General features: G+C 42.1%; 3 protein-coding genes across 4 annotated transcripts; 1 reads left to right on the top strand and 2 right to left on the bottom strand.

The window, feature by feature from the left end:
- Positions 1-418: 418 nt before the first annotated feature.
- On the bottom strand, positions 419-3,838 carry LOC148830944 (E3 ubiquitin-protein ligase TRIM16-like). The gene is made up of 2 exons (XM_088921449.1): positions 3,816-3,838; positions 419-3,175 (listed from the first exon to the last, which is right to left on the bottom strand). The coding sequence occupies exon 2, from the start codon at positions 2,545-2,547 to the stop codon at positions 1,393-1,395; it is 1,155 nt and encodes a 384-aa protein (XP_088777575.1). The 5' UTR covers positions 2,548-3,175; positions 3,816-3,838; the 3' UTR covers positions 419-1,392.
- Positions 3,839-4,193: 355 nt separating this feature from the next.
- On the top strand, positions 4,194-20,382 carry cept1b (choline/ethanolamine phosphotransferase 1b). 2 transcript variants are annotated; one of them, XM_088920271.1, is made up of 9 exons: positions 4,194-4,480; positions 6,999-7,438; positions 10,601-10,748; positions 12,183-12,324; positions 13,920-14,004; positions 15,346-15,477; positions 15,992-16,150; positions 16,362-16,487; positions 17,051-20,382. In XM_088920271.1, exons 2-9 carry the CDS (start codon positions 7,091-7,093, stop codon positions 17,183-17,185), a joined length of 1,275 nt encoding a protein of 424 aa, XP_088776397.1. In that variant the 5' UTR covers positions 4,194-4,480; positions 6,999-7,090; the 3' UTR covers positions 17,186-20,382. The 2 variants fall into 2 exon arrangements, with proteins under 2 accessions (XP_088776397.1, XP_088776398.1); XM_088920272.1 differs by lacking the exon at positions 13,920-14,004 and adding an exon at positions 13,366-13,450 and having other exon boundaries at positions 4,221-4,480.
- A 363-nt stretch (positions 20,383-20,745) lies between these two features.
- sycp3 (synaptonemal complex protein 3) lies at positions 20,746-26,321 on the bottom strand. Its single transcript, XM_088922127.1, has 8 exons — positions 26,162-26,321; positions 25,052-25,130; positions 24,846-24,880; positions 24,613-24,730; positions 23,975-24,074; positions 21,530-21,628; positions 21,037-21,141; positions 20,746-20,799 (listed from the first exon to the last, which is right to left on the bottom strand). Exons 1-8 carry the CDS (start codon positions 26,319-26,321, stop codon positions 20,746-20,748), a joined length of 750 nt encoding a protein of 249 aa, XP_088778253.1.
- Positions 26,322-26,584: the final 263 nt, after the last annotated feature.

Below are 26,584 nucleotides of genomic sequence, written 5' to 3'. Positions count from 1 at the left end.
CACACCCGCTGGCTTCCATTGCCTTCGAAGTTGTTACTTTATTAAACAGACTTAACCAGTTCCTTGATCTTAATTTTTGCAATCTTTTTTTCCCCAGTAAAAAGCTTCCAACTTCTGTGTTACTTACGAACCACAGTAATGAGGATCTGGCAACCCTTAAGCCATTTAAGAGCTAAAAATAAAGAGCTGAAGTGCATTCCATTAATAGGTCAATCAAGGGCTGAATTATGTATGTGAGAGTTCAGCTGGCCCAAACACCAGCCTGGGGGGCCCCCAAGACCAGATTTAGGAACCCCTGTCTGACAGTAAGGTCACCCCCATCTCCTCTTAGTATTTGCTGTCAATTTCTAGTCCAGACCTGCCACTTCATGTGGTCTTACAATGACGTAGTAATCAAAAACAAGAACAGCTCATGATTGTCTATTTTCTCTTTTATTTTGTGATTTGAGCAATAGTCTATAGACCATATTATTGTACATAATACACCATGGTGTCATGTAAAACATTTCATTAAAGCACAGTATTAAGTTCTTGGTTACCAACTCGAAAGACTGAAAAAAAAAGTCATATCAGTGTCAGCCCCCTTTTAGATCAGATCAGATCACTTTATTGGCCATATTCAACTTCTTGGATTAGGAATTTGTCTTTTCGCATACCCCAGCTTGCTCTCCGTGAGACACACAGGCACACAGATGGGGCGCCCCTGGAGCAGCTGGGGTTAAGGGCCTTGCTCACGGCCTTTTTATATCCCCAGAAGAGCGGATCGTGAGAAATGAACAGAGCTGCTCTATGTCGAGGTATTATTCCTACTCTTCCTTTGTCTTGACATAATCAGGAATCAGGAGAGTGCTGACACAAACAGGATATTTGTGGATAAAATAAGGAGCTGACAGCAGGCACACACGATCTGTGAGGTCCCTGTTTATCGGAGAGTCTGAAAAGTCAATTCTCCCACCCACATAAAGCATGCAAGCAGACGTACTGTACAGTTATATCTTGATTTCCTTCGTTTCCCTTTTATTGGTCTCCTTGCTTGTTCTGACATTTAACTTAATACAAATGTATACTTTAGGCCTCTCCTCAACACGCTTAATTACCCTGAGTTCTGTTAGATGGCTCCTACAGTAAGAGGTGATCAATTTATGATAAAAAGGCATTTAGGAATGTGTATCACAAGCTGCTACATAGAGTTTTTTCCCCATGTTGTGGTCCAGTTGGTCAAATATCAGGAGGCACGCCTGAAATAGGGTAGTCTTTAAATTCAGAAATTTAAAAATAGATCTCAAACTGAAGACTTAAACCAATTTGCCGGTGATTCAGAACTTGAGTGGCGCAGAAAGCTGAAGACACAGAGGTCCTCCAGGATCAGGACTGGAAAGCACTGCTCTAGTGTTACCGAACAGCTCCCACTTTCGGCAAGTTACGTGATGACACACTTCTCACAGTCAACCAGAACAATGGTTCGTCAGACAGAACAGAAAATGCAGGGTACACTGGCTGTGTGAATTTAGTTTTAAATGTATAAATATGGACCAATTGAGCAGCTACCCTGTGAAAAGAAAGAGTCCCTGCACTGATATCTACATGAACCCCAATCTCTGCGGGTTGAGATGTAGACAGAAGGGAAGTCGAAATGTTATTATGCCGAGCAGAAAGTTTAGAATTCCACCATCTGAGAGCCCAAGAAACTGCATTCGCTCCCAAACATACATCTTTTCCGTCTCCCTTCCTTTCCATGTTCTGGTAAGAGATCCCCAGAGACCACGCACCATTTCCAACATCCACCTCCCAGTAATGCTCTCCAGACGAGAAGCCCTGGTGACACAGGACTTGGCGCCAGCGATCAAACCTCTCAGGGAGCTCTGGGTACGGCTGTTTCTCTTTAGTGTACAGCACGGTCTTGAGATCCTCAGAGAGGATGAGGTGAGGATGAGCAGTATCTGGGTCCAGACTGAGTTGTGCAGGATGAACCTCGTTCCTTAAAGCCTGGTGCCTCTTTCCAACCTCAGCTTGAAACTGGCTGAATGTTGCACCCAGGACCTCCAGGATTTCTTTTCTGTTCGGTGGTTTTTCTTCAAGGCCTCTTAGAGGTTCCTCAAGGGCCTGTGTCACTCTGTTCTGGGTGTCCAGGTGCTGCTGAACGAACAAGAACTCGTCCTTCTCGGCCAAGACGGATTCCGCCTGACGCTTAATCTTCTGAAGCTCTTCGCGCTTCTCAGCGAGAGCGACGACGTTTTCCTGCGCGCTCATTTCAAGGACGTGATGCTCTTTATCGATTATGTCCACGATACGTTCTTTGTACGTATTAGCAAGCTCAATTATTTGGTCAAAAACATCCGTCGCGCTTAGTTTCATGTGCGCATTTGAACTCTTGACTGAAGTTGCGTAATCTTCCCCCTTTTCAAACAGCTCCTCGGCTAGTTTCAGGGTTTCCGTAATGTCGTTTATTTTTATTTTCAGGTCAACCTTCAGCTCATCACGGGTTTTCTTTAAACTCTTCACATTGTGATTCCTGTGCTCCCCTTCCACGGTGCACGACAGACACATACTGTACAAGTCTTATCTTCAAAGCAGTAATATTTCAGCGTTTCTTCGTGCAGCGGGCACTTACGAACATTGAGGTCCGCCGTGGGCTCCACCAGAACATGACTCTTAAAAGCTGACCGCTCCAAATGCGGTTTTAAGTGAAGTGTGCACATCGAGATTTCGCACTTCAGACAAGTCCTCACAGCCGGGTCTGCGTTCTCCAGACACATATCACAAAGCACTTGAGGCTCCGAGGTACTGGACTTAAAACTTTCTATAAGGTTGCAGAGCTTGAAGTTTCGTTTTAGCGCGGATCTCCCTTCGAATTCTCTCCGGCATTCCGGGCACCTGTGCCGCGGTACCACCGAGTCCTGCTGGATAAGTTTCTGGACACAGGAATCGCAAAGGCTGTGTCCACAGGGGAGCAACTGCGGTTCGGAGAAGAAGTCCAAGCACAGCGGGCACCTCAGTTCGTCTTCAAAGAGTTTTTCTGGCTAGGTCCGTGACATTTTTTTTTTGCTGTGCTGAACTCAAACACGACAAGCGAAGGTGAAATTAATAATGTTGTTCCTGTAAAGGGCGTCTTTTCGGTTTCGGTTTGTTACACGTGTTATAGCCGGTTTCCGTCGCTCGAGAACTGTGATGTTGCCTGCCATGATGAAACATTAAAAATATCAGCAATAACGTGTTGTACTAATCCACACTTATGATCTGTCATTCATTATTTACTGTTCACTCTGTTGAACTGTTAGAAATTCATTCTTACTGTTACAAGTTTCATACAAGTGTCATAATCATATTTATGCAAACCTTGTAGTCATTACTATTTAGAAATGTAAATACAACAGAAACGTTGTATACAATGCAAATCGAAAACCATAAGATAAAAAGGCCTAGTTCATATAAAATTAATAACAATTTGTGTCAGGCAAACGATTTAAAATTCTTAATGATACACGGATGATTTGTACATGTTTTGTATTGATTTCAGAACCCTCCTGACAAAAATAAAGAATTCAGCCTGTTGCAAATGTCTTTCTGTTCTTACGTATTTAACGAATATTTAGGAACTTCCTCTCCAATGCTTTTATGTGATACACATTTTTGCTACCCTGTTTTCTGTGGTCACTAAAACAAGTGATGCTTTAAGGCGAACAAATAAAGCCATACGTTAAAAAGATGCCTATAATGACGAGAAGTAGAGAAACTGCGTCTAGACCTACTCACAGACACAACCTATTAAAAAAGGGATACGCTGTGCAATTTTAATAAAATTCAACACATCTCACCTAATAACGATAAAAAAGACTCAGTTACACTACTACTTAGTTTTAGTGGGAGTTGGTGAACATGCATTATCAAATGCATCAGGGGTCAATCACAGAGTCCCTATACAAAATAAAAACAAAACGGATTAAAATAAAATATTTTTAAATATATACAAAGTGCTGTACTGACAGCCAACATGATTTTGAAAAGTAACAACTAGCCTGGAAAAACTGGCAATCCGCATCGGGCGTATATTTTTTAGGTTTTGTTTTAATACAAAAAGTCGAACAGCTCCCCCCTGCGCCTTTCAGGTCGACTCTCAGTCAGTCAGTCCTCCAACATGCGACGGAAGTAGTTGGCCCTTTTTTCCGACCTGTTGGGGCAGGCGGCGCCGTGCTGGGCATTTTCCATCCGGTATCAAGGCGTCTCAGTCAGTCCGTCCGGCAAGAGCACCGGAGGGGTTTTCCTTCTCTTCCCGGAGGTCGAGCGGCACCTCAGCCCCAGCGACACCCGACTGAAGAGGAACCTCCCTGCAGGCGATTGTTTTCCGGGTGCTGGTGAACGAATTTGATTTTGTACAACCTTGCTCACCCCACCCCTCATTTCTAGGCGCTCTTGCTACTGAAGACCCCACAAGGGGAGAGTGTGAGGCCGGAGCTTCGGGTCGTTTCTGGAATCGGAGAAGGTAGGATTTCGAAAGGGCTATTTGCGCGCTAATATGTATATATAATTTATTTCAAAATGTCTTTTCCGCCCATTTGAAAAAAACAACTGGCAGCAAACGCGGTGCTGGGAATGTGTGCATTTTTAAATTTGGGTCTTTCATATCGGACCATCGGTGTCTGGCGTAGCCGACTTGTACCGACGAAATGTTTTGCGGCAAGTTGTTGTTGCTTTGAAAGCCTTTTAAAATGCCCCCTCACGAGGTGTAGAAATAAGATAAGGAATGATCGTGCAGTGGGGTTTGTGTTGTTTTTAAAACGTTATTTGCGATAAACGGGGCTGTGCATACAGCGGGTCATATGAAAAAGGTTAAACCTTAAGGGTTCAGATATATTTTAGGAGTTAGTTCAGACGGAGGCTTTCTTTTTACATCTGCAATTACAATTACAGGCTAACACCGATTTCACTGTTTGGGCAGTTACATAACGCTCTCATCTTTGTTTTTATTGGTTTTAAATTCCATTTAAATCACGTCCGAACTCAGTCCTTGGTGCGATTATAAAGAATAACGTCAAGGTTTTAAATTTTCTTTTGTAGGTAACAATCGTAATTTGGCTGTAGTTTCTAACGAGACTGCAGGAAAATGAACTCCCATACTACAGTCTATATGTGAAATGACCCCGATTACGCGTGAAAAAAGACCCCGAGGTTTGGTTAGGGACTTCAGACACAAGGCCCAGCCAGTGCCCATCATCTCCGATTTGTGCATTTTGCATCCGGTTTGAAAGCAGCATTTTCACTTGTACAACGTTTTTACTTTCGTTTTCATACTTGCATTAAAACGTGCGACTTCAAATTGCGGTGGTAGCACAAATGAGGTACGTACACAGTTGAGTCCACGTCAGAAGAAAAAAAAACTGGGGAATATGGGCTTTGTAACGGGTCTCGCCTTGCAAATGAATGAGACGAGAGAACAGGGGTTCGTTGCTATTGTTACCGCCGGCCTGTTTTGTCGGAGGTGCAGGTTGTGATCTGCTTTATGTGTGTATTTTTGCTCAGGTCAATCGGACAGTTTATCCCAAATCTGCTGCAGGAGCCCTAGGTGCTGGATCTGAAGGGGTGGTGTGTCTGCAGGTTTTCTAAATCTCTTTAAAGCAGCTGGGGGAAGCTGTTAACCTGTGGTCCAGCTGAGCCAATAATAAGTTGAATCGGGTTAAGAGCCCAGCTGGCCTGAAATCCTGTCGTCACACCTCCACTCTGGGACCAGGGCTGGGGGGGACCCTAACCTTCTGATTATGGGGTTGTGCCAGTTGTTGTTCACAAATGATCAGTGCTCTTGGCGTGAGTGGGTGCTAACGTTTGGTCGTTGCAACAGCAGATGTTGTTTTTACTTCTTGCAGTTAAAGCATTCGAGCCATTGCTGTGCAAGTGTTCATCTCCCAGAAGCTGGGTATGTCCTCTGAAGGTGGTGGGCAGGCCAGGTGGACTGGTACGCGCTCCCCCTCACAGCAGTGGTTCCCAGTTCTGGCCCTGGTGACCCACACACCTGCTGGATTTTTGTTCCAGCCAAGTGCCCAGTTGCACAATCAAGCCCTTCATTAACGGAATAATAAGATTAATCTGAGCTGTTTGTTCCCAGCTCCTAAACGTGTTAGAGCTTTAACTGGTATATTTGGTAACTGAAATAAAATCCCAAACTTGTGACTGGAAACAACATGCAAATATGAAATTGAATCAGCTTCTTAGATCACGTATGGCTTGAACTCTATAACTACGGTGGGCTGGAATGACCAGGACCAGGATTGGGAACCACTAGCTGCCTTCCAGCTGCGTCTCTAGCCCTGGTCCTGGAGAGCCCCAATCCGGCTCTTCTTCTAGGTCACTTCTAAATGATTTATTTCAACATGAGGAGCTCCCAATTAAGCAGTTGTGCAGTTAACCAAGTAATGGTTCAGTGAGGGGAAACCCTGGCTGAGTGATATTCTGATTTTTCTTCCAAGTGGTCTGTAAATGACTTTTTTTCCCACCCTGCCACATGTTTACTCGCTCATTGTTAAATTGTTCCTGGCCTTTGGAAGTCGATTTGAAGGTTGTGTGTGAAACCTGCTGGACTGGGACACCGCAGGACCAGTGTGGCAGGTTTAACGAGCGCACGTGGAGTGAGGCAGGGATCGTCCGAGCCCCACTGAACCTCCTCTGACAGTAGTCGGCCGGGGTGTCGCTGGGGTGCTGCGCGGTTCCCAGAGGGAACGTGCTCATGCAGGAGGTATCCGGACTGGCTGTGTCTGTGCAGCCCCAACAGAACCGGAGTGGCTGGTTCACATGAGCTCCGCTTCCAGCCAGAGTTCCCATTGGGCCACACGGAGGGCTTGCTCGTCCGGGAACCGCTTAATTGCACCTGAGTCCGCGTGTCGGAGTTCTTGGTAGGCGTGTGAATGTAGCCCTAGAGGCACCGCTCCTCCTGCTTTTCAAGACTCGTTTTTCTGCATACCCCTCCTCGGCGCTGCGTCGGGTGCTGACGCTGGGCTCTCTCCCCGCAGGAGCGGTGCGGCTGCGCTGTGGATCCCCTGCGCGAGGCCGGGGGGGAGGCTAGGCTGTCCGTGAGCGCTGCGCGTGTACCCAGGGGCTCCCGATGAGCAGCCACCGGACCGCGAGGCTTCGCGCCCGGGACCCCGACCGGCCCCTGGACTCGGGCTGCCGGTCGGCCGCAGGGGCCGGCGGGGCGGGGTGCGTCCTGCGCAAGCTGATCCAGCTGCCCGCCCCGCCCCTGTCCCGGCACCAGCTGAAGCGGCTGGAGGAGCACCGGTACAGCAGCGCGGGCCGCTCCCTGCTGGAGCCCCTCATGCAGCGCTACTGGGAGTGGCTGGTCGCCTGCGTGCCGGCCTGGATCGCGCCCAACCTCATCACCATCGTGGGCCTGGTCACCAACATCTTCACCACCCTGGTGCTGGTCTACTACTGCCCCACCGCCACTGAGCAGGTAGGGTGTCTGCAGAGCCCCCCCTGAGCGCGGCTTTCCCTGGGGCCATGTGTGTTACGAAGGGTCACAGGTGCATCCAGGCTTCTAGATGTGCGTCCCTTACACGCCATCTGTGCTCAGAATTATACGCTGGCTTTTAGCCATCCCATTGAAGTTACACACCTTTGCTTGTGTCTCTCCCTCTTATTTCCTTTCCTTTTGTTGAGAAAGCAGCCATCCAGGTTCCATAACTTAGGAAGGCCTGCTTTTGGTTTTGCGTGTTTGGGAAGGATATTGATTTTTCGGGGCTGGTGCAGGGACGCTGTGTACTCTGTTGTGCTCAGCAGGACGTGGTGTCTCTCTTGTCCTCTTGGATTACCTGTCACCTTGTGCGTGAATCCCCTCACCTCCCTCATAGTGTGTAGCATGTACAAGTTGCAGTATCTCCAGAAGGACACTTTGTACATCCAGGACTTAATACATTTCAGTTTTATGACTTTTAACCCTGTTTATAGAAACAGGACCCCTCTGCCCTCTTCATGTGTCCCACATTTTAGCAAACTTCAAGTCCGTATTTTTTTGTAACGGGGGTTTTTGTAGCACTATAAATGCTCTCAGATTGTAGCTTCTAAGGTCGTGTAATCTGTAATGTGTAATATAGCTTTGCGACAGTTGTATAATTTTTGTTTATCCAGTTCGGGGTGTACAGATAAGGACACCTATTGGGATACAAGCAGAGACAAGACTGCTCAGCCTGAGCCACTCGTTGCCTCAAGGATATTTTCCAGTCATTTCCCGAGAAATCAGGCTTTACTGCGTGGTTGGACGCCGAGACAAGCCTGCTGTTCTCAGTCTTTAATGCATAACTTCTTAGTTTTTCTCTTGTGTCCTCTGGGGCCACATCTCCCGGCTGCTGGTGCAGAGGCCCCCAGGACGGTAGGTGTTGGTACCTTTCAGGGTTTCAATTTCCTGTCTCAAATCACCTCTGTTTGGAGCTCAACGGGATTGGGTCTGGCTGCTCAGCTTGTAATGGGTCCCACATGAGCAGTGGTCTCTTTGGGGAAAAAAAAATGGTGCAGTAAGTGTGCAGAAGAAGTCCTACTAATCCTACGGAATTGTTGCATATTAGAGGTTATTTCATGCTGAGGGTTTTTTTATTTTTCTTGTTGTCAGAAAAATTGATACTGTTGAGTATTTTACAGATTTAACCTAAGCTGTGTAACTTGCACTTGGTCACAGGGTGAGGATTCAGTGAACTTACAAGAGAGATGACATGACTTGTGTGCACATATTTACAATGTATTGCACTTAATAAGTTAGCGAATAACCTTGTTTCGACTACCTAAAAGGATATAGATGCAGATAACATTGTAAGTTAAACAGTCAAATGTGCTCTAGTTTTTTCAATGATCAGTTTGCACATGGTGGGGTTACCCAGGTAGAGTGCATAGACATCTGCATAGCTCTTCTTTTTTTTGTAGTAGCTGTCATGGTTATTTTCATTTCAATAGAACAACAACTTTTTTTTAACATAATCTCCAGCTGAACTTCTTGGGTCGTTCTAAAAGCACCGTCTTGCTTTTTAGAGTATTCAAATTTTCAAAGTTTCTTAAATCAGGTGCACGTAAGTCTTAAGTGTTGCAAGTCAGATGTTTCTGTGGAAGACGGGATTGAACCAAGTAGCTGGATTCTTGTGGAGATGAGAAATGGAAAAAAATCAGATTTACACAAGGGGGTGCAGGAGTGTGACACAAGCTGCCCAGCCATGTGGTTGAAGCCGATTGGCTGGCTGGCTGAGATCCTGGGATCAGTTGGCAGCTGATTGCTGAACAGGCTGGAGGCTGGATGGGCCTGAGCAACCTCCTCTGATTTCTTGCCTGTCATGTTCTTAACCTGCAGGCTCTTCCGCGGAGCTGTGGCTCTGTAGCTAAGGATCTGTGCCTGTGACTGGAAGGTTGCCGGTTCAAATCCCGCAGCCGGCAGAGGAATCCTATTCCCTTAACCCCAACTGCTCCAGGGGCACTGTACAATGGCTGACCCTACGCTCTGACCCCAAGCTTCTCTCTCTGTGTGTCTGTGTCTCATGGAGAGCAAGCTGGGGTATGCGAAAAGACAAATTCCTAGTGCAAGAAATTGTATAGGGCTAATAATACTATTATTATTATTATTATTATTATTATTATTATTATTAAATTCCTGATGCCGTGAAAAAGAGGAAGAGGTGCATAGTGCTCTCCATGCGCAGGCTGTACAGCGTGACGCTATCGTAAAAGGCTCAAGGTGGCAGTTCTGCACCAGCGTGATGGGAGTCGCAGGCCCTGCATGTGGTTCTGCACCATCAGGAGACGGAGTGGTGTGAGCTCTGGCTCTGGTGTTTTGTCGTGCAGTAGTTTGGCGGTGTCAGCTGAGCCCAACAAAGACGCTTCCCATCCCACTCACCTGCTGGTTCCCCTTCAAGCCCAGCCTCGCTAACTACTTCATTGAGCAAACAAGTTGCTGGATTACAATATCTGCAATCATTTTTATTTTACTACCCAAAAGTGTTCCTCAAACGTTAGGGATATAATTTCACTTACAAAATGCAGCAATTAAAAGGACATGTTAAATAGCCACTTCAAATAATTCTTCGAAAAGACACTTTCAAAAAATCCTAAATAGTACTTCAAATTAATCCTTGAATTATTATTATTAAGTTAGTGAAGCATTCAGCTGCAACAACACCCAGTGTGGATCTCCAGGTCTGGGAACCCCTGCAGACAGGGGCACACAAAGACTCTCCCTTTTTGACCCAGGAACAATCAAAAGAAACCCCCCTTAGAGGATGGAGAGGTATTCAGGTCCAGTTCACATTGTACCTGAAGAGATCAGAAAATGTAAGACTTGTAAGCGATTTATCCACATTTATACATTTATACCCAGACCCATATTATTGAAGCAGTCTGAGGAACATCACTTGTTCGGGGGTACAACAGCAGTGCCCGTCCAGGATTCGAACCCACATCTTTCCAGTTACAAGTCCAGAGCCCTGACCAGTTCCACTGTAGTAGAACCTGCATGTGAGTTTTGTCCAGTCCAAGCTTCTCGGCCCTCTCTCGGGTTCCGAAAAGCATTTTAAGGAAATAAAAAAACTGAGTGCTAGATCAGGCTTTCCAGCGGAGCTCTCATCCAAGCACTTTGTTTCAGGCACCTCTGTGGGCATACCTGGCGTGTGCTGTGGGTCTCTTCATCTACCAGTCTCTGGATGCAATAGATGGAAAGCAGGCAAGGAGAACCAACAGCAGCTCTCCCCTGGGGGAACTCTTCGACCACGGCTGCGACTCTCTCTCCACAGGTATGCTGATGCTGCACCCTTTGACAGATCTCTGATTGATCGCACCCCCTACCAGGAAGGGTGATCACAGCTCTTGCTCACCTGGCTGGTTTTGAGTGCAACTCATTCCTTCCAAGCCCCATGTGACGGAGCAGAACCTGAAACCCGAGACTGTGTGTGCTGTAGTCTGTGGCCCTTGCTTGAATGCATGACATTGGCGTTTCTGGATTTGTTTGACGTAGGCTGTTACGAGAGGGGAGGTTACGTCCCGCCGGTAAAAAGGGAAGGCACTGCCATTAAATGTAGAACTTTTTGTTAGATAAATATTTCTAAATACAGTACTGCAGATATAAGTATATGTCATTAAATTAGATTAAGAAATCTGTAAGTGAAAAGCACTGTTAACACAAAGGCCTGTGACTCCTTCTCCAGAAGTGAGTGCAAACTCAGGTGGGCCCCCCACCGTGCTGAGGAGGAGAGAAGCCTACCTCAGACCCGCTGGGGTACGAGGCAGGCGCATGCCCTGATCTTTCAGCGTGCAAGTGTTTTTAGAGTTTAAGAAATCCGAAGAACGTGTTTCTTGTTTTAAGATCAGATCCTTTGCTCGTGCCCTAGGCTGTGGTGCGCTTGTGACATGGGAGCTGGGGAGGGGTGGAAGCGTTTTCACTCTCCCCAGCCCGTGTCGGGTGAAGAGGGTGTGCATGCTGAGGATTTTCATGTGATCTGCATAATTAAGATAGCACTGTTGTCATTTGCCCCATCTTAATAAAACACCCAAAGCAGGACTGTAAATGCAAATCTTTGATCTTTTTTCAAAGTAGTTCACAGTTCTGTGCTTTCAGCTCGTTGTGCATGCTGTTTCACAACTGATTTCCTACAGAGCTGCACCAACACAGTGCACCATTTGTGTACTTGAGGGCTTTTATCTTAAAAATAACCAAGAAAATCTAAATAGTCATCACAGTACTGTGTGTAAACTGTATAACTTTCAAGGGAGAGAGCATGAGACTTTCTGAAAACTTTCCACATATTAAGTATTACTGGGCTTCATGCAGTGCTAGTCTCTTTTTGCTACTTTATCCTCTTGGAGCTCTGAACAACCATGTTTCTACATTGACAGTTACTACGAAGTCTGGCTACGTGCAGCCTCTTGCAAATTTCAAGACAGTGTGCCTTGTCTTTTTTCTACTCGTGTTCGATGTGCATAGAGTCTTCTCCTCTGGAGCTTTTGTGAGCTTTTGTCAATGCCTCCCGCCTGTATTCACCAAGGGGTTCCCACAGTGTTTATTTCACGCGAGACTGGGCGTCTGCGGCTGGTGGGGCCGCGTGGTTTTCATTCCCAGTTCCTGTTCATGAGAAGTCTCCCCTGCCATCGTGTTTGTCTCATGCTGTGTGCGCGAGCTGGAAGGAGAATTGAATGAGTCGTCCTCAGACGTGCTCTCCCCTGCCCTGCAGTGTTCGTGGTCTTGGGCACGTGCATCGCTGTGCAGCTGGGCACCAATCCGGACTGGATGTTCTTCTGCTGTTTCGCCGGGATGTTCATGTTCTACTGTGCCCACTGGCAGACGTACGTCTCGGGCACCCTGCGCTTCGGCATGTGAGTAACTTCCCCTGGAAAGCACTGTGGCGTCTGTCTGCGCCGTGCAAGAGCAGAGACTTGGCACTCAGAAGCAGGAAAAGGGGAAGCCATTAAGTTTTAATGGCATGGAGGGGAATTCAGAATTGAGAAAAAAATTGTTGCTTCTTCTGCTCTTTTTTTTAAGTTTTTAGAATTTATCAGAAAGTATCTTCAATGGATACAAAACCCTGGTAGAGACAAACCTTCAGCCTAAATGCAAGTCCCAAGTTAATTTAAATACCTGGTGGGATTTCACTGGGCACAGCAGTAGTTCTCACTCCTGAGCAAACTGATCTTGATCACAGGGATTTCAATTTTGAGATACATCAGATCAGCCCAAGAACAAGTGTATCGGGCTCCCTGTGTCATAGTGTCATTCCCAGCTGTTTAGTCAAATAAGGGAGCGCATTTTCATTAGCAAGTTGAGGAGAAACTGCATAAAAGTCTGTGTGTCAAACTTGTTGGTCATGATGCACTTTTGAAACTGGGGACCGAGTGCTTAAAAAGTCCAAACCAGTAAGCAGATCAGTTTGTTTTCAAGCAAAAGGGCCCAGTTGGACAGAACCCTGGTCCTGTTTTTGCTTAAGATCCAATTTGTCAAGAACAAATTGCCACAGTCGCTGGGTGGGTAGAAGGGGCGTGAGGTTTGATCCTTCGCAGTCGGTTGCCAACTGCGACTAGCGTTCCCTTGCTGAGTTTGGTGGGGTTACCTTGGGCATACTATGCCACGGTATCCCCTGAGATGTGCCAGCCTGGCTGGGCATTTTACATGTAAGGCCAACTGCAAGTACCACACGGAGCACTTTTAACAGGGTGCCATCCTTGGAAAGTTTGACTGAAATCACACACTAGTGTATCTCCATCAGCTTGTGAGACTGCAGTGCGCTGGCTCGGCTGCTTCCTGCTCTTCTTGTGCTGTTAGCAGAGTAGCTGAAGTAATGTCGGTGGCTGGATGGTGGTGTAACTGTGAGGAGCTGATGCTGTTAAGCGTAATGTCTTTCTCTCTTCTCTGACTCACAGATTTGATATTACAGAGTTACAGATCTGTGTAGTGTTGTTACAGATGTTCACAGCAACTGTGGGTCCGAGGTTCTGGAATCTGACGGTAACCAGATGTTCCTCTAACCAGGCAGTAGTGGTTTGCGGTGTAGCCAGTCAAAAGCCTCTTCTTGCACAGACTGCCTTGGGTGGGGATCAGCCAAGAAGACTCAACTTTGCAAAGCTTTTAGAGCTTTGCTGCGCAGCATTTTAATTCCCACATCATCGCTGCTGACCTCTCTCTGTGATTGGAGGAGGTGGTCCATCACAAAATGTGGTTCAAGCGTCTTAAAATTGGCATAGCGCGATGTCGTAGGATAATACAGGTGCTACCGATATATTTCAGCTTCTCAGAAAGTTTTTCAAAAAGTCTTGGAGGGGGCAGAATGAAGTAGGTGATGGTGTTTTATAAAAAAAAACACCTGAAAAGTGAGACAGTCTGTGCATGACAGAGGGGAATAACTGCATGGAGGCAGAAATAATTGCTAATCTCTAATTCTGCTCTCAATTTTTTTTGCTTCTTTTTGCTCAATCAGAATTGATGTGACTGAAGTACAAATCTTCATAATAATCATGTATTTGCTGGCAGCGACTGGAGGATCGGCTTTTTGGCAATCTCCGGTAATTTGTTTTTCCAATGAAATTTTTTTTTTGTTTTTTAATTAAAGGAATCGCCAGTAATATCCAGGTCAGTGTTAACTGCATGTGAATCATTTTGACACAAAGTTGCAATAACTGATGGGATTGCAGGTTTTACAGAGGCAGCGTGTGTATATGTAGGTTATATCGTTTCAGTTCACTAAAGGAGAGTTTTTTTTTTAAACAAGAAAGTTGTATCCCAGGCCACCTTAAGTGGATGCAAGATTTAATGCATTTGCCGAAGTACCAATAGAATGTGATTTGGGTTTTTATGTTGGCACAGTTTTATAGGTAGAGTTTTGTCAGTTGATCCACTGGAACAAAACCTAAATTGAATTTGATTGCAGTCTGTGTATACACTTGCTTTAGGAAGATTATCTTTGTGAGGTCTATTCGGGGTTTTTGAGGTACTTACCTTGCTTGCAACATACTTAACAGTGTTAAGCTTTGGTTGTTGTGTACTTGTCTTGATTAAAAGGCCACTAGATATCAGACTGATACCCACAGCCATCTTCTCCCTGTCAGTTTTTTCAGCCATAGAAGTACCTCCTAGCTTCCTATAACATTGTAGCCATATTGGAGTAAAACTGGGGGCACGTTGCAGGCCACTGTAACATTGAAGGCACATTGGAAGCCAAAAGCACTGTTAAACCTTATTCTCTGATTTTCACAAGCATGTTGTTACACGTGCTCAGTTAGAGACTTGTGCAGTGTTAACTGAAAACTAAGCTGTACACGATATGAATTGGAATGCTGGCTTGAGCACTGAAAAACACCCTCTATCCCTTTTCATTTACCTGTGCAATAGTACAATCGAGTACTTTATATCAGGTAACATGACCAGCTATTTGCTGAAGCAGTAGAATCTTAGTTCTCAGTATTTGCATTCTATATTTGGAATGATGATGATGGGAGAATCTGAAATTTTGATAACTTTTAAATCTATTTATCCAGTTGGCTTGTTGTTGTACCCATTAAGAAATAGCCCAAAGAATGCTGTAAAGTCTGTACATGAGAAGCCCATGCAAAACTAAATGTTATCATTTGGTCACGGTGTGTGGCAATAGAATGTCTTTAATGCATCTGCTTCATTTGAATTGAATTTCAGTCCAGTGGCTGAGAACATTCCTCATACATCAGTTCTGTTGTGTCCGCTTCTGCAGCACCCATTTAATATTGCAGAGTTCAAGCAGTGCTGGATTAATGTAGCATCTCTGCCTCTGTTTGACTTTTGGGGGGACTTTAGTCAAGCTCAGCTGCAGCAGTTGCATGCTAACACTGTTGCAAGTGCTGTTTTTATCAAGAACCTTCTTCAATCCCAAGATTCCAGTGTTAAACATCCAAATGAAGATTGTGCCTGCTATCTGCACAGTGGTGGGAGCTGTATTCTCCTGCACAAACTACTTCAGAGTCATTTTCACAGGAGGAGTTGGAAAAAATGGCTCCACAATAGCAGTAAGTAATTGTCACTTTCTTTCTGCTCATATTTTTTCTCTCAGATAGAAAGCTCTTTGCCACCTATGTAAAAACTCCCCTGCTCTTTTCTCTGGGAGTGTTCCTGTACTGTGAGCTACTGCATTGTTCCATATTAAAAAAAAAACCTGAATGTTAAAAATCTTCAGAGACTTGGAAAGCGTCCAGAAGCTCTTTCTAACAGCTTGCATGTCTGTTTTTCAATGCCTGTATAAGATCCATGTAGACATGTCTGTGCATGAAATAACCTATATCACAAAATCTGTTTAAAAATCCTACTTTCTAGTAGCCCTGCCTCTGTGGCATTGGAATTATGACTTGTCTCGGAAAGCTGTTCTGTAAGACGGACGAGACAGCTGGATATCTTGTTCCAAATTCACCAAAGCCCTTAGGACTAAATTACAGTTTGCATGTTCTGTATAATTTGTCAAAAGCATTTAAGGCAGACACTTTTAGTGATCCATATTTTGTATTGTTCTATGCTGATATTTTGCAGGGGACCAGTGTGCTTTCACCTTTCTTGCACATTGGGTCTGTAATAACCCTGGCAGTCATGATCTACAAGAAGTCAGCCGTCCAGCTCTTCGAGAAGCATCCCTGTCTTTACATCCTGGCGTTTGGTTTTGTGTCGGCCAAGATAACCAACAAATTAGTGGTGAGTGTTTCTGTTGCTGTAGCCCTCCTCTGGTCTGCTTTTGCTCCAGGGACTTGAGCCTTTAGTCACAGAGGTTTTCTCCTTAAGGTCTGTACCCACCCTTTAGTTAACTGTGATCTGCTCCACACAAACAGAGCATACTCCACTTTTTGTAATTCAGTTCATTTTGTGATCAATTCTGTTTCTTTTCTTTTTTTTTTTACCCCCTCAGGTTGCACATATGACAAAAAGTGAAATGCATCTTCATGATCTGGCCTTTTTAGGGCCTGGGCTGCTGTTTCTGGACCAGTATTTCAACAGCTTTATTGATGAGTATCTGGTTCTCTGGATTGCTCTGGTAGGTTTGCAGTGGTGTGAGGAAGTGTTAAGAGACCATCGGTGAAATGGTGCACGCCTTGAGAACACAAAGATAAATTGCTCTCGTAATAAGAATGCTATTTAAAAAGCAGGAGGCGTAACTGATAAAAGTTCCCCTACCAGAACACTGGTTGCGCAGTGCACACATTGCTGGTTGAGTCCTGGGCTGTTGAATTAACCAGCTGTGAATGTGTTTCCTCAGGCAGGTAAGTGGGGGCCTGTTCAGGATGTGGGGTTACTGGTGAAAGCTTCATGTGGTTCCCTAGCACTGTGGCTGTTGCTGTGGTGCTTGCAGTGTGTGTAAGAAGCGGATGGCTTGGCAAACACGCATTTCAGAAGATGTCTGCACATTGATTTTGTTTCCCAGTGTTAGTGCGCTACATATATTGATGGGATGATTGTTAATTTCACATTGGTGGAAACATAAAAAGCACTTGTCTATATAACATTACTGGAGGAAAAAAGTTACAAAAAAGTATTTATTTGTTGCTGATTTGTTACTATTAAAGTGTTTTTAATGTGTTCCTTTTTATACTTTTGCAGGTCATCTCCTTCTTCGATCTTGTGCGTTACTGTGTCAGTGTTTGCAATCAGATAGCCTCTCATCTTCACATTTTTGTATTCAAAATCAAGCCGCTGGCCACAGGCCCGAATCAGCAAGGGCACAACCACCATTAGTGACTGTTTTGGGTTTATTCTTGTTTGAGAAAAGGAGATGTGATCTCTTCACCAAGTGAATGTAAATCAATAATGTGGATCACAGAAGAACCCAGGAGAGAGCTGACGTATGAAAATAATTTATTTCAATCGCTGTCGTGTGCAATGTTCCATGTCCAGTGTTGTCTCATTACAGACTGCAATAGTAGTGTTTCTAGTTGAAAGAATTGTCAAGGAATTTTTTTTTGCAGCAGTTTATCTGTGAGTGGGGTGGGGTAAATGAATATTGAAACAGGAAGTAAAAAAAACTGGCTTAAATCGTGCCACTACTCTGACACACTTGATAGACCTATAAACACCTTGCACTGCATCAAGTCTCTTAAAAAAAAAAACAACCTGAAATTTCATCGTCTAGCTCACTGTTTGTTTTAAAAACAATTTTTAGAAGTATTTCACCTTAAGTGTGTATCCAATTGTCACAGATACCAAATGGAACAATGTTTTTTTTAACTGGACTTCCTCAAAGCAGTATTTATAAATCTGTCCCTTTATTAAGAGTTACTTTTCAGTAAAAGAAAGGGGTTGCCGATTGTTTTCCGTTAATCCTGCTTGCAGGAATATGCTGCATCTTTCTTTTTAATTTCTTTATAATTTTGTTTACTCCTATGTTTGTGAGATTCTCCAGCCAGAGGGGTTTTCCTTTTTTAATCTGATTGCTAATAGTTCAGAACAAGAAAAAGTTTGTTTTACCCTCTGCTTCTGAGACAAGAATGGGCTTCAGTATATGGTGCACTCGGTATTGTTTCGCCTGTCATAAATGCAGCCTAACGTCAAAAGACAACGTAGTCTTGCCTTTTGTCTAAAATGCTAAACGTGTATCTTAAAAAAAGAACTTGCCAAGTTTTCACCCATGGAGGGGAATTCTAAAGAAAGGAAAATTGTATTATAGAAAATGATTTGTGTTTAAGATAAGGCAAGTTCTCTATTCTGTTTACATACCAGATTAAGATGGTAACCTTTTTTTATTTCTGAGAGTGTGATGTGGAAAAGACACAGGTAGCTATGTATTGTCATGCTCCAGTACACATTCATGTTCAGACAAAAGATACTGGATCTCTTTTTATACACAAAAGTTCCCGTTCAACTGAGCCTAAACCTAGAAACTCCATTAGTTACTCCTGTGTAGGCATTGTTAATGCTAACCTTTTCCAGTGGAAGCACATTAGCCCACAATAATACCAGAGCCAGTGGGTTTATGATTTTTTTTAATTAAAGCATGGGGAACAAGAAGTAATAAAAGTGATTTGCTTAATGCTGGCTGTTCATTTTCACTCTTGCCTTAAAAAGAGATTCATCAGTACTGTACTTTTTTTCTTTTGTTTAACTTGGGCTGAAATGAAGGATAGAATCTGAGGCAGTAAATTGATTGGTGTGATATAAAACTCAGAAAGCTCTGAATTGTAATCCTGTGGACTGTTGATGGCAGTGTAGTCATCTTTCACGTCCTTATAAAAGACAGGAGTTTCATTTCTTGATAGTGTAACTGGAGGAAAAGGGATGTTCTTAACTTGCTGTTTTTTCAGTGGACAAATGTAATTTCTCACAAATTACCTACTAAGCGAATGACCTTTTTTGTCCTTGCTTAAAACACTTACCTTTCAGTAAACATATTGGATATTTTCTGTTTTGAATGTCATGATGTTTTGTTTAGAGTCATTTGTTTGCTTATGTTTTGCACTTTAAGTGCTTGCAAGAGCAGTGTGGAAGACGTTACAAAATGCTAAAGAAAATTTTGTAACAGGCCAGTCATGTAGTTTTATTGCTTTTATTACATGTCTTTTAAAGGCTTCTATCTATCCTTCTTTGTTTCCTTTAAGGGATTGTCTATCAAAGATGTGTGCTGTAATGATGCTTTGCTGCTACATCTTCAGTTGCCTTTTAATTTTAAAGTTTCTTTTTTCTGTGTGTAATACTTAATGCATTCATGTAAGTATGAGGGAAAAATTCTCTTGATATGCATGTCACGTGTCTCTATGGTGAACAGGTCTTAATTTGTTTGGACTGCCCCATGTTTTTTCCCCACACTATCTTGTATGGATAAAATGAAAGTTGCCTTAAGTTTCCAATGATTTTTCAAAGATATGTTTTGGATTTAACAAAGAATTGCAGTGCTTATCTGGGCACAGTAAAGTCTGCCCTAGCTATAATTAGACTGGAAAAGGTTAGTATTATGTTTTACCTGGCCTGTCAGTCTTGGATGTAAAATGGCATAATAGTGAAAAGGGTCAGTAGACAATCTCCAACTATTTTTTTTCCACAACTCAAGTCAGGTTTACACAAAAAAAGCTGCTAACTTTTATTCATGATTTTGTCTCTGATCATGATTGTGTTTTTCACATAGTGGTTAAATGTGCTTGAGTGCCCAGTTTTCTTTTTATGTTAAGTAGTGCTGGCTACCTTGTGTTTCACCTGCTTCTTACTGTCATTCAGATGATGCCTTGAACAAAATGCAGAACATCTGTAGTTTGTCTTAAGAGTATTAAACATTGTGCATTCATTTATCATTGCTTCATAATTTTTTGTTCCCTAAAATTGGTACGACTCAATCGGTTTTACTGATTTAGGTCACTATAATTCTTGATCAATAAAAAAATTCTTTACCCTTTTTAACTTTAAAATGAGTTATAAATTAGCTTTTGTTTGTGCACATGATATGTTGTATGTGTTGACAGACTATAGCACCAAGTTTTTAAACTGGGTATTTTGATAAGTCTCATTTGAAGGCATATTAAAAGCTAATTAAAATTACATTCGCACAACCGTGTGGCCACTGTACCTTTGCCCAGAATCTTAACTTGCTGTATCTAAAACTTATTGAATAAAAGAGTGGACCATCCTAAATAAGAAACTCCCTTCAACTATATAAATGTAACCAAAGCTGTTATAATTCTCACTTGGATATCATCACAGTAAATATAATGAGGATATAAACTTATATTTAAAATAACTCAAAACTAATTTCTCTTAGTCTTATTAATGCGGGCAGTGGTATTTAATCAATTTGAAAGGCGTGTTGCTTCAGTTTCACAGTTTGTCTGAATAAAACTATTTTCACTTTGATTTTCCTTGCCTTTGCAGTGCATAAAAATCCATATGTTTGCTTGATTTTAACCTCTGTAAAAACCTTTAATTTTTAAATAAAGCTTATGTAAAATAAAGATTGTTATATTTATGATAACAGGTGATTTTTATTTTTTGTAGAATTGTTTTATATACAAGTCATTTGTATGGACTTTTTTCTATTACAATGTCTTGTTTTTATGTAATCCACATAGAATACATCGAAATGCATGTAAAGATTAGTAGTAAAGAACATGAAACATGTGTCAACTGATTTTAGCAGAAGAAAAATAAAAAGCAATTGATTGCATCTCTACAAGAAAGCATTACTTTACAGTGAAGTTCAAACAGGGCAAGCTACAAAGAAATAACTAGAACAAAATCCTGAACAGTTCAAACTTAATACAAAGTCATCCTTTTGCCCTTTTAACTTCGGTTTTCTCTGATCTGGCATGCAGTGTTCACATCAGTATGGACTGCAAGGACTTGCGGACTGTAGCCATCTCTTGCTGTTGCTGTGTTATAAAAAAACATCCCATTAATGCAGGGTATGGATGTCCTCTTTAGCTTTATTCAAGGCAAACTTCGAAGAGTAAAGTAGGCACCTCCAGTTATGTTTAGGTCTTAGGAGTGGCTGTATTTAATGCCACCGTATTTGAGGTGTAAATACAACAGTGACTCTCAAAATTCACACTGAAACATGTAATGTCTCAACTTGCCAAACCAAATAACAAGAATCTATTTATGCTTACAGTGTCCATCAATATTTTTTTCTGAAAGAGAGCCATTTCTTTGCGTAACTCATTCTGAACAGCAGAATGCTGAGTGATATGAGTCTTCTCCATCTCTTCAAAAGCCTACAATAAAAGAAAACGCCATCAGAGCTGCTGATTAATATGATTATACACTTTTTTTATAGTTTGATGAAGTGTGAGAAATAACTTTTCTAACAGATTATGTGTGATCAATAACTCTTTTTTATTTTTATTTTCTTTTTATTTTAAAATACTGCTTAGCCAATTAAAATACCATGCTGAAGTATAAAGAGCAGTAATGTGTGGTAGCATATTGGTGATAATATGAAATAGCCTTGTGTAGTAATGATTGTAGTTATTAACTCTAGTAAAATATGACAGAATATGTACTGTAAATACAGTACTATACTTTGTAAACTTTTGTAAAATTTTACAAAAATATTTTCCATAGAACATTTGAGAAGCTATTTAAAATAGTGTGTAATTTTACCTTGATGTACTGGTCAAAGAGCTGCTTCAGTGTCTTCAGCCTCTGCCCTTGTATAACCCTCATTTGCTGGAACAGCTTCTGTTGCTGCCGGAACAAGCTCTGCATCGCAAAACATGAAATCTCATCTATTGCAACGCAAGAAAGCATTAGAAGATAGAAGGAAAAGGAAATATCTTGATATTTAATTGAGCTGACTGAGGTTACATACTACACTGTTTATTATACGATTAATGTTAATTTCTCATGGCATACCTCTCTATTTAGAAGAGGCCTCACCAAATAGAAGAATCTGTCCTATCCAGGGGTGTCTGCAGCAAGTTACATGTACTTTTACTTTCCCAGACCTACAATGCCCTCCAAAAGTATAGGGACAAGAGTTCAAATTAGCCCATTATAGCTATATGCTATGATTTGGATTTCAAATCACAAGATGAATGTGAGATAAAAGCAGAGAATATCCTCTTTTAATGAAGGGTAACTATGGGTTTTATGCATAAATGTTTTACCGTTATACAACAACAGCACTTTTGTTTTTTCAACCCCCCATATTTTCAATGAGCATGAGTATTGGGACAAATGGGTTTGCAGGCGTTTCTAATTGCCTAGATGTTACACGTTGCATACATTTCACACACACATAAAAGAGCTGTGAAGGTCTAGGCATGGTTGAGCTCTTTTGAAACAGCTTCTGAAATCTTTCCCTTGAATTAGCAAAACCAACATGAAGACTAGGGAACTCACTATGACCGAAAAGAAGGCCATTTTGAAAATGAGGGGAAAGAAAATGACCATCAGAGAAATGAAGACTCTTGGCATTGAAAAATCAACAATCTGGAATGTCCTTAAGAAAAAGTAAACAAGTGGAGGAGTCAAGAACAGGCAGAGAACTGGGCTTCCAAAAAAGACAAATGCAGTGGATGTAAAGAAAAACCCCCAAATTACTGTTGGTGAAATCAAAAATAATCTTCAGGGTGTGGGGGTGCAAATCCTGAGTACCACACTCTGCAGAAGACTTCATAAACCCAGAGGCTGTACGGTAAGATGTAAGCTCCTCATCAGCGGCCAGAACAGAAGGGCTTGAATGGAATTTGCGAAAAAATACTGAAATGGGCCACAGGAGTTCTGTAACAAGGTTTTATGGACAGATGAAACCAAAATAAACATCAAAGTGATGGAAGGGCTAGCGTGTGGGGAAAAACAGAAACAGTCAATGATCGTAAGTGTACCACTTCGTCTGTAAAGCATGGGGGAGGGAGTATCATGGGTTGCGTATGCATGGCTGCTTCCGGAAAAGGTTCAATGGTCTTTATTGATGACTTAACGGAAGATGGCAGCAGTAGGATGAATTTAGAGATATACAAACAGATCTTGCCTGCAAATGTAAGGAAATTATACCAGACTTATTGGGACTTACTGCAGTCCATTATGCAGCAGGACAATGACATGAAACATACCGCACGCTAAAACATAGGAGTTAATCGGACAGAAAAAGTAGAACATTTTAAACTGGCCAAATCAATCAACAGATCTGAAACCAACTGAATATGCATTTCATTTGTTCAAAGGAAACTGAAGGTAGAAAGCCCAACCAACAAGCAACAACTTAAAGAGACTATAGTAAAAGCCTGGCAACACATCTCAAGTGAAGAAACAAAGAGTGATGTTAATGATGTTAATGGGATGTGATGTTAATGGGATGGACGCTTGATGCAGTTATTGCAAGCAAGGGATCTGCAACAGAATACTGACTTTTTCACTTCTTTAATTTGCTTTAAGTTAAGTGTCCCAATACTTATGGTCACCTTAATTGTGGGGGACTGAACACAACATACGCTTTGGTTTAAAAATGATTAAGTGTGTTTGCAAAATATATCCTTAAAAATAAAAGGTGACCTCCTGAATTCTGACTCAGAATAATTTGTTTTATGTGAATTTCAATTTCTTGTGTATACAACAGGGAAATGCCAATTTTAGGTTTTTGTCCCAATACTTTTGAAGGGCACTGCATGCTGGACAGCATATTTGTCATGTGCAAAAGTTCAATAATATAATAATTTCTTACTCTTAAATAGTGCTTTTCTGGACACTCCGCTCAAAGTACTTTAGAGATAATGGGGACTCCCCTCCACCACCACCAATGTGTAGCCCCACCTGGGTGAAGTGATGGCAGCCAGAGTGCGCCAGTGCGCTCACCACACATCAGCTCTCAGTGGGGAGGAGAACAGAGTGATGAAGCCAATTCATAGATGGGATTAGGAGGCCATGATTGGTAAAGGCCAGGAAGAAATTCCTAGCTGCTGCCAGTATGGCATGTCTATGTTTTAACACAATCATAAAATTGCAGACATGCATGATCCTTAACGCTAACATCACCTTGTCAACTGCCCAGAAATTTTATAAGATGTTCTCATTGATCATTAATAGATCTTTAATGTAAACTCCCACCTCCAGTTTGTCCTCTTGATCCTTAGATTTGTTGATGTCGCTTTCCCACTGCTGGAATACTGCTGTGAACTGCTTACTGTAGTCATCGTTCAATTTATTCCTTCAAATGGAAAAAAAAGATTGAAATTAGCATGGTAATAGATTGACATTAAAATGTTCTACTCTGTTCAAAAACAATTAAAATATTATTTTCCAGTGTTATTAGGTTGGATTGACCACTTTCCCCTCCACAGACCTAAATATTCTTCTTCCTCTAGAAGTGGTGATTTCAGAGTAAGGACTGTGTCAGAATGTTTCATAAAAACTACTCTAATCAAGTGGCATAACACATCTATTTTAGTAAAACTAGCAACCTGATCTTAAACTGGATAAATTGCACAAAAATGTAGACAAAGTGCATGCCAAACATTGAGTTTAGTTGGTGTGGGGGGATGAGTTACAACTTTCTCACCTATTCAGTCTTAACATGGTTTAAGGGATGATGAAGGGAGGTGAATTTGTTTTTACCTACAGATACTTTTGTAAACTGAGATCTTTTACTAATTTGGAGGATAAAGATATGTTAGATGCTCTATTTGACAGATTCTGTTCAAGCAGACTAATGTTCACCAACTTTAAAAAACGGCAAACGGATTCACCTGTCATTTTGCTGTGCTTTCCAAATCTGCTCTATCTTCTCATTACTTGTTTTCAGGGAAGATTTGCTGCAATTTTCAAGGCGTTTTCTTTTTGCAAGAAGTGCTTTCCTTATATCAGCTACCAGAAAGAAACAGATGGTTCAAAACCCTTATGAATTCCTCTAAGAGAAGATGTACTATGCCTGTCTGTGCTTCTAAACATTTTAATAATAAATAATAATTGCAAAGCTTACCTCCAAATCTTTCAAGCATAGATCTCACATCTCCCCTGTAAAGAGAAAAAAACAGTTGTCTTCCTTGTCAATTATAAAAAAACAAAGTTACAATACTGTTGAAACAATGCAAAAGAAATGAAGAAATACTTCTCAAGGCACATGGAAGCAAGCTATTCATTATAATCCTACAGATTTAAAATCACACAAATAAATGAAACAAGTACCCAATTGGAAAGTCTTCGCCTTCTTCTTCAGGCTCTGCCATGGAAGGCCTTTTTCTCCCTCTGACAGGAGCTGCCACCTCTAAGAAGATGAGCAGGCAATAAAACATCATACATCAATATAATTATACTGTACAAGATAGATGATACTAGTCTATATAAACCAGTTTCCTAGATCTGTGATAATGTTTTAAAGTGTGATATTAAAAAAGCTAGCTTTTCCCCAGACATCTCCTTTTATAAAATGCATAACCAGATTTAATAAAGATATTTTAATACCATTCCAAATTAACCAGGAATACCCAGCTCTGGACCCCACTGGCTGGTTAATTTGACCCATAAACTATTATGGGAACATAAAGGTTACAAATGACAAAACACTACTTGGCTCATCTACCCAGTAAAGGGTAGAATAATTATATAAAATAATGTGATTAATTAGACTTAAATGGTTTCAACTCCTAAGCAGAGGTTGTTGATAAAGAGTTTTAATATGTAAAATAAACCTCTTGACTCTTCCAGAGCTCAAAAACAATTCAGGGTCTAATCAGTCAATTAAATAATTAAGGCAGAAGACACACCAGCAGACCTGGGGGTCGGGAAGATCTGGATAGGACAGCCCTGACCCTAACAATCCACCACGACAGCTAAGCTTCAGTATGTTTTCTGATGGAAACTGTTTTCATGATGAAGCCCTATGGTTAGTTCAAAGTGTTCTCTCCCACTGTGTAATAAACATCCTGTTATTTTAATGAAGGAGTAGGCAATGCAGGTTTTAGAATCCCTGTCAATTAGTGCCTGATTAAGACATGTAAAACACACTTTTAATTGGTTCAATTAAGTCATTAAGGTCTTATTTGGAATGAAAACCAGAAACAAAACTCACTCTCAAGGATCGGGATTGTCTAAACCTGTTTTAATGTGATTTCTTAGGCTAAGTATCACCAATCCTAGTCTTGGGAGGTGCAGTGTGTAAACAGGTTTCCCGGCCACCCTCAATCAGGTCATTATTGGCCTAACTGGAAAAATATACTGAATACTGAAAAAAAATATATCAAAGTAGCATTACAAAGTAGTAAAGTCAAGTAACTGTTAAGATACAGGTTGTTGTACCATGCGGATCCTCCTGGTAACTGGGCTCCACGCTTTCATCGAGTCCCTCGGAATAGACAGTGAGGTTACACTGCCCCGCAGTCTCACAAAAGCCTGGCTTCTCCTTGCGTGTTTTAGCGGAAACGTTCCTGTCGTTACCCTTCGACTTCTGTGCGGCCATCTGACGACAGAGGAAGGGCGAGAAGACATCGGGAAACAGTCTTTACAATTTTCGATTTTCTTTTGGGCTAGGACACCACTTTACAGCGATTCCAGGTCTCGTGACCTACGTGATCATTTACATTTTACAGAATTATAATTTCGGGGAAAAGTTTTGTTTATTTATACATACCATGTTTATCCGAAACGTTGTCGTCGACGTCGACGCCGATTGTGCTCTGGCGAGGCACCTGGCCGCGCGAGGCCGCGCTCGAGGCAAGATTG

Source organism: Atractosteus spatula, chromosome 7 (assembly GCF_055471065.1).
Source record: "Atractosteus spatula isolate fAtrSpa1 chromosome 7, fAtrSpa1.hap1, whole genome shotgun sequence".
NCBI classification, from domain to species: domain Eukaryota; kingdom Metazoa; phylum Chordata; class Actinopteri; order Semionotiformes; family Lepisosteidae; genus Atractosteus; species Atractosteus spatula.
The sequence above is the reverse complement of the archived record's forward strand: the minus strand, read 5'-3'. Positions and strand labels throughout refer to the sequence as shown.

Excerpts from the sequence above, each read along its gene's own strand:
- LOC148830944 (XM_088921449.1), bottom strand. The coding sequence starts at position 2,547 with ATGTGTCTGTCGTGCACCGTGGAAGGGGAGCACAGGAATCACAATGTG.
- cept1b (XM_088920271.1), top strand. The coding sequence starts at position 7,091 with ATGAGCAGCCACCGGACCGCGAGGCTTCGCGCCCGGGACCCCGACCGG. Across the intron at positions 14,005-15,345 it reads CGGCTTTTTGGCAATCTCCG|ATTCCAGTGTTAAACATCCA; the intron begins GTAATTTGTTTT and ends TTCAATCCCAAG. Across the intron at positions 16,488-17,050 it reads TGGTTCTCTGGATTGCTCTG|GTCATCTCCTTCTTCGATCT; the intron begins GTAGGTTTGCAG and ends ATACTTTTGCAG.
- sycp3 (XM_088922127.1), bottom strand. The coding sequence starts at position 26,321 with ATGGCCGCACAGAAGTCGAAGGGTAACGACAGGAACGTTTCCGCTAAA. Across the intron at positions 24,731-24,845 it reads TATGCTTGAAAGATTTGGAG|CTGATATAAGGAAAGCACTT; the intron begins GTAAGCTTTGCA and ends TCTTTCTGGTAG. Across the intron at positions 21,629-23,974 it reads ATCAAGAGGACAAACTGGAG|AGCTTGTTCCGGCAGCAACA; the intron begins GTGGGAGTTTAC and ends TTTGCGATGCAG.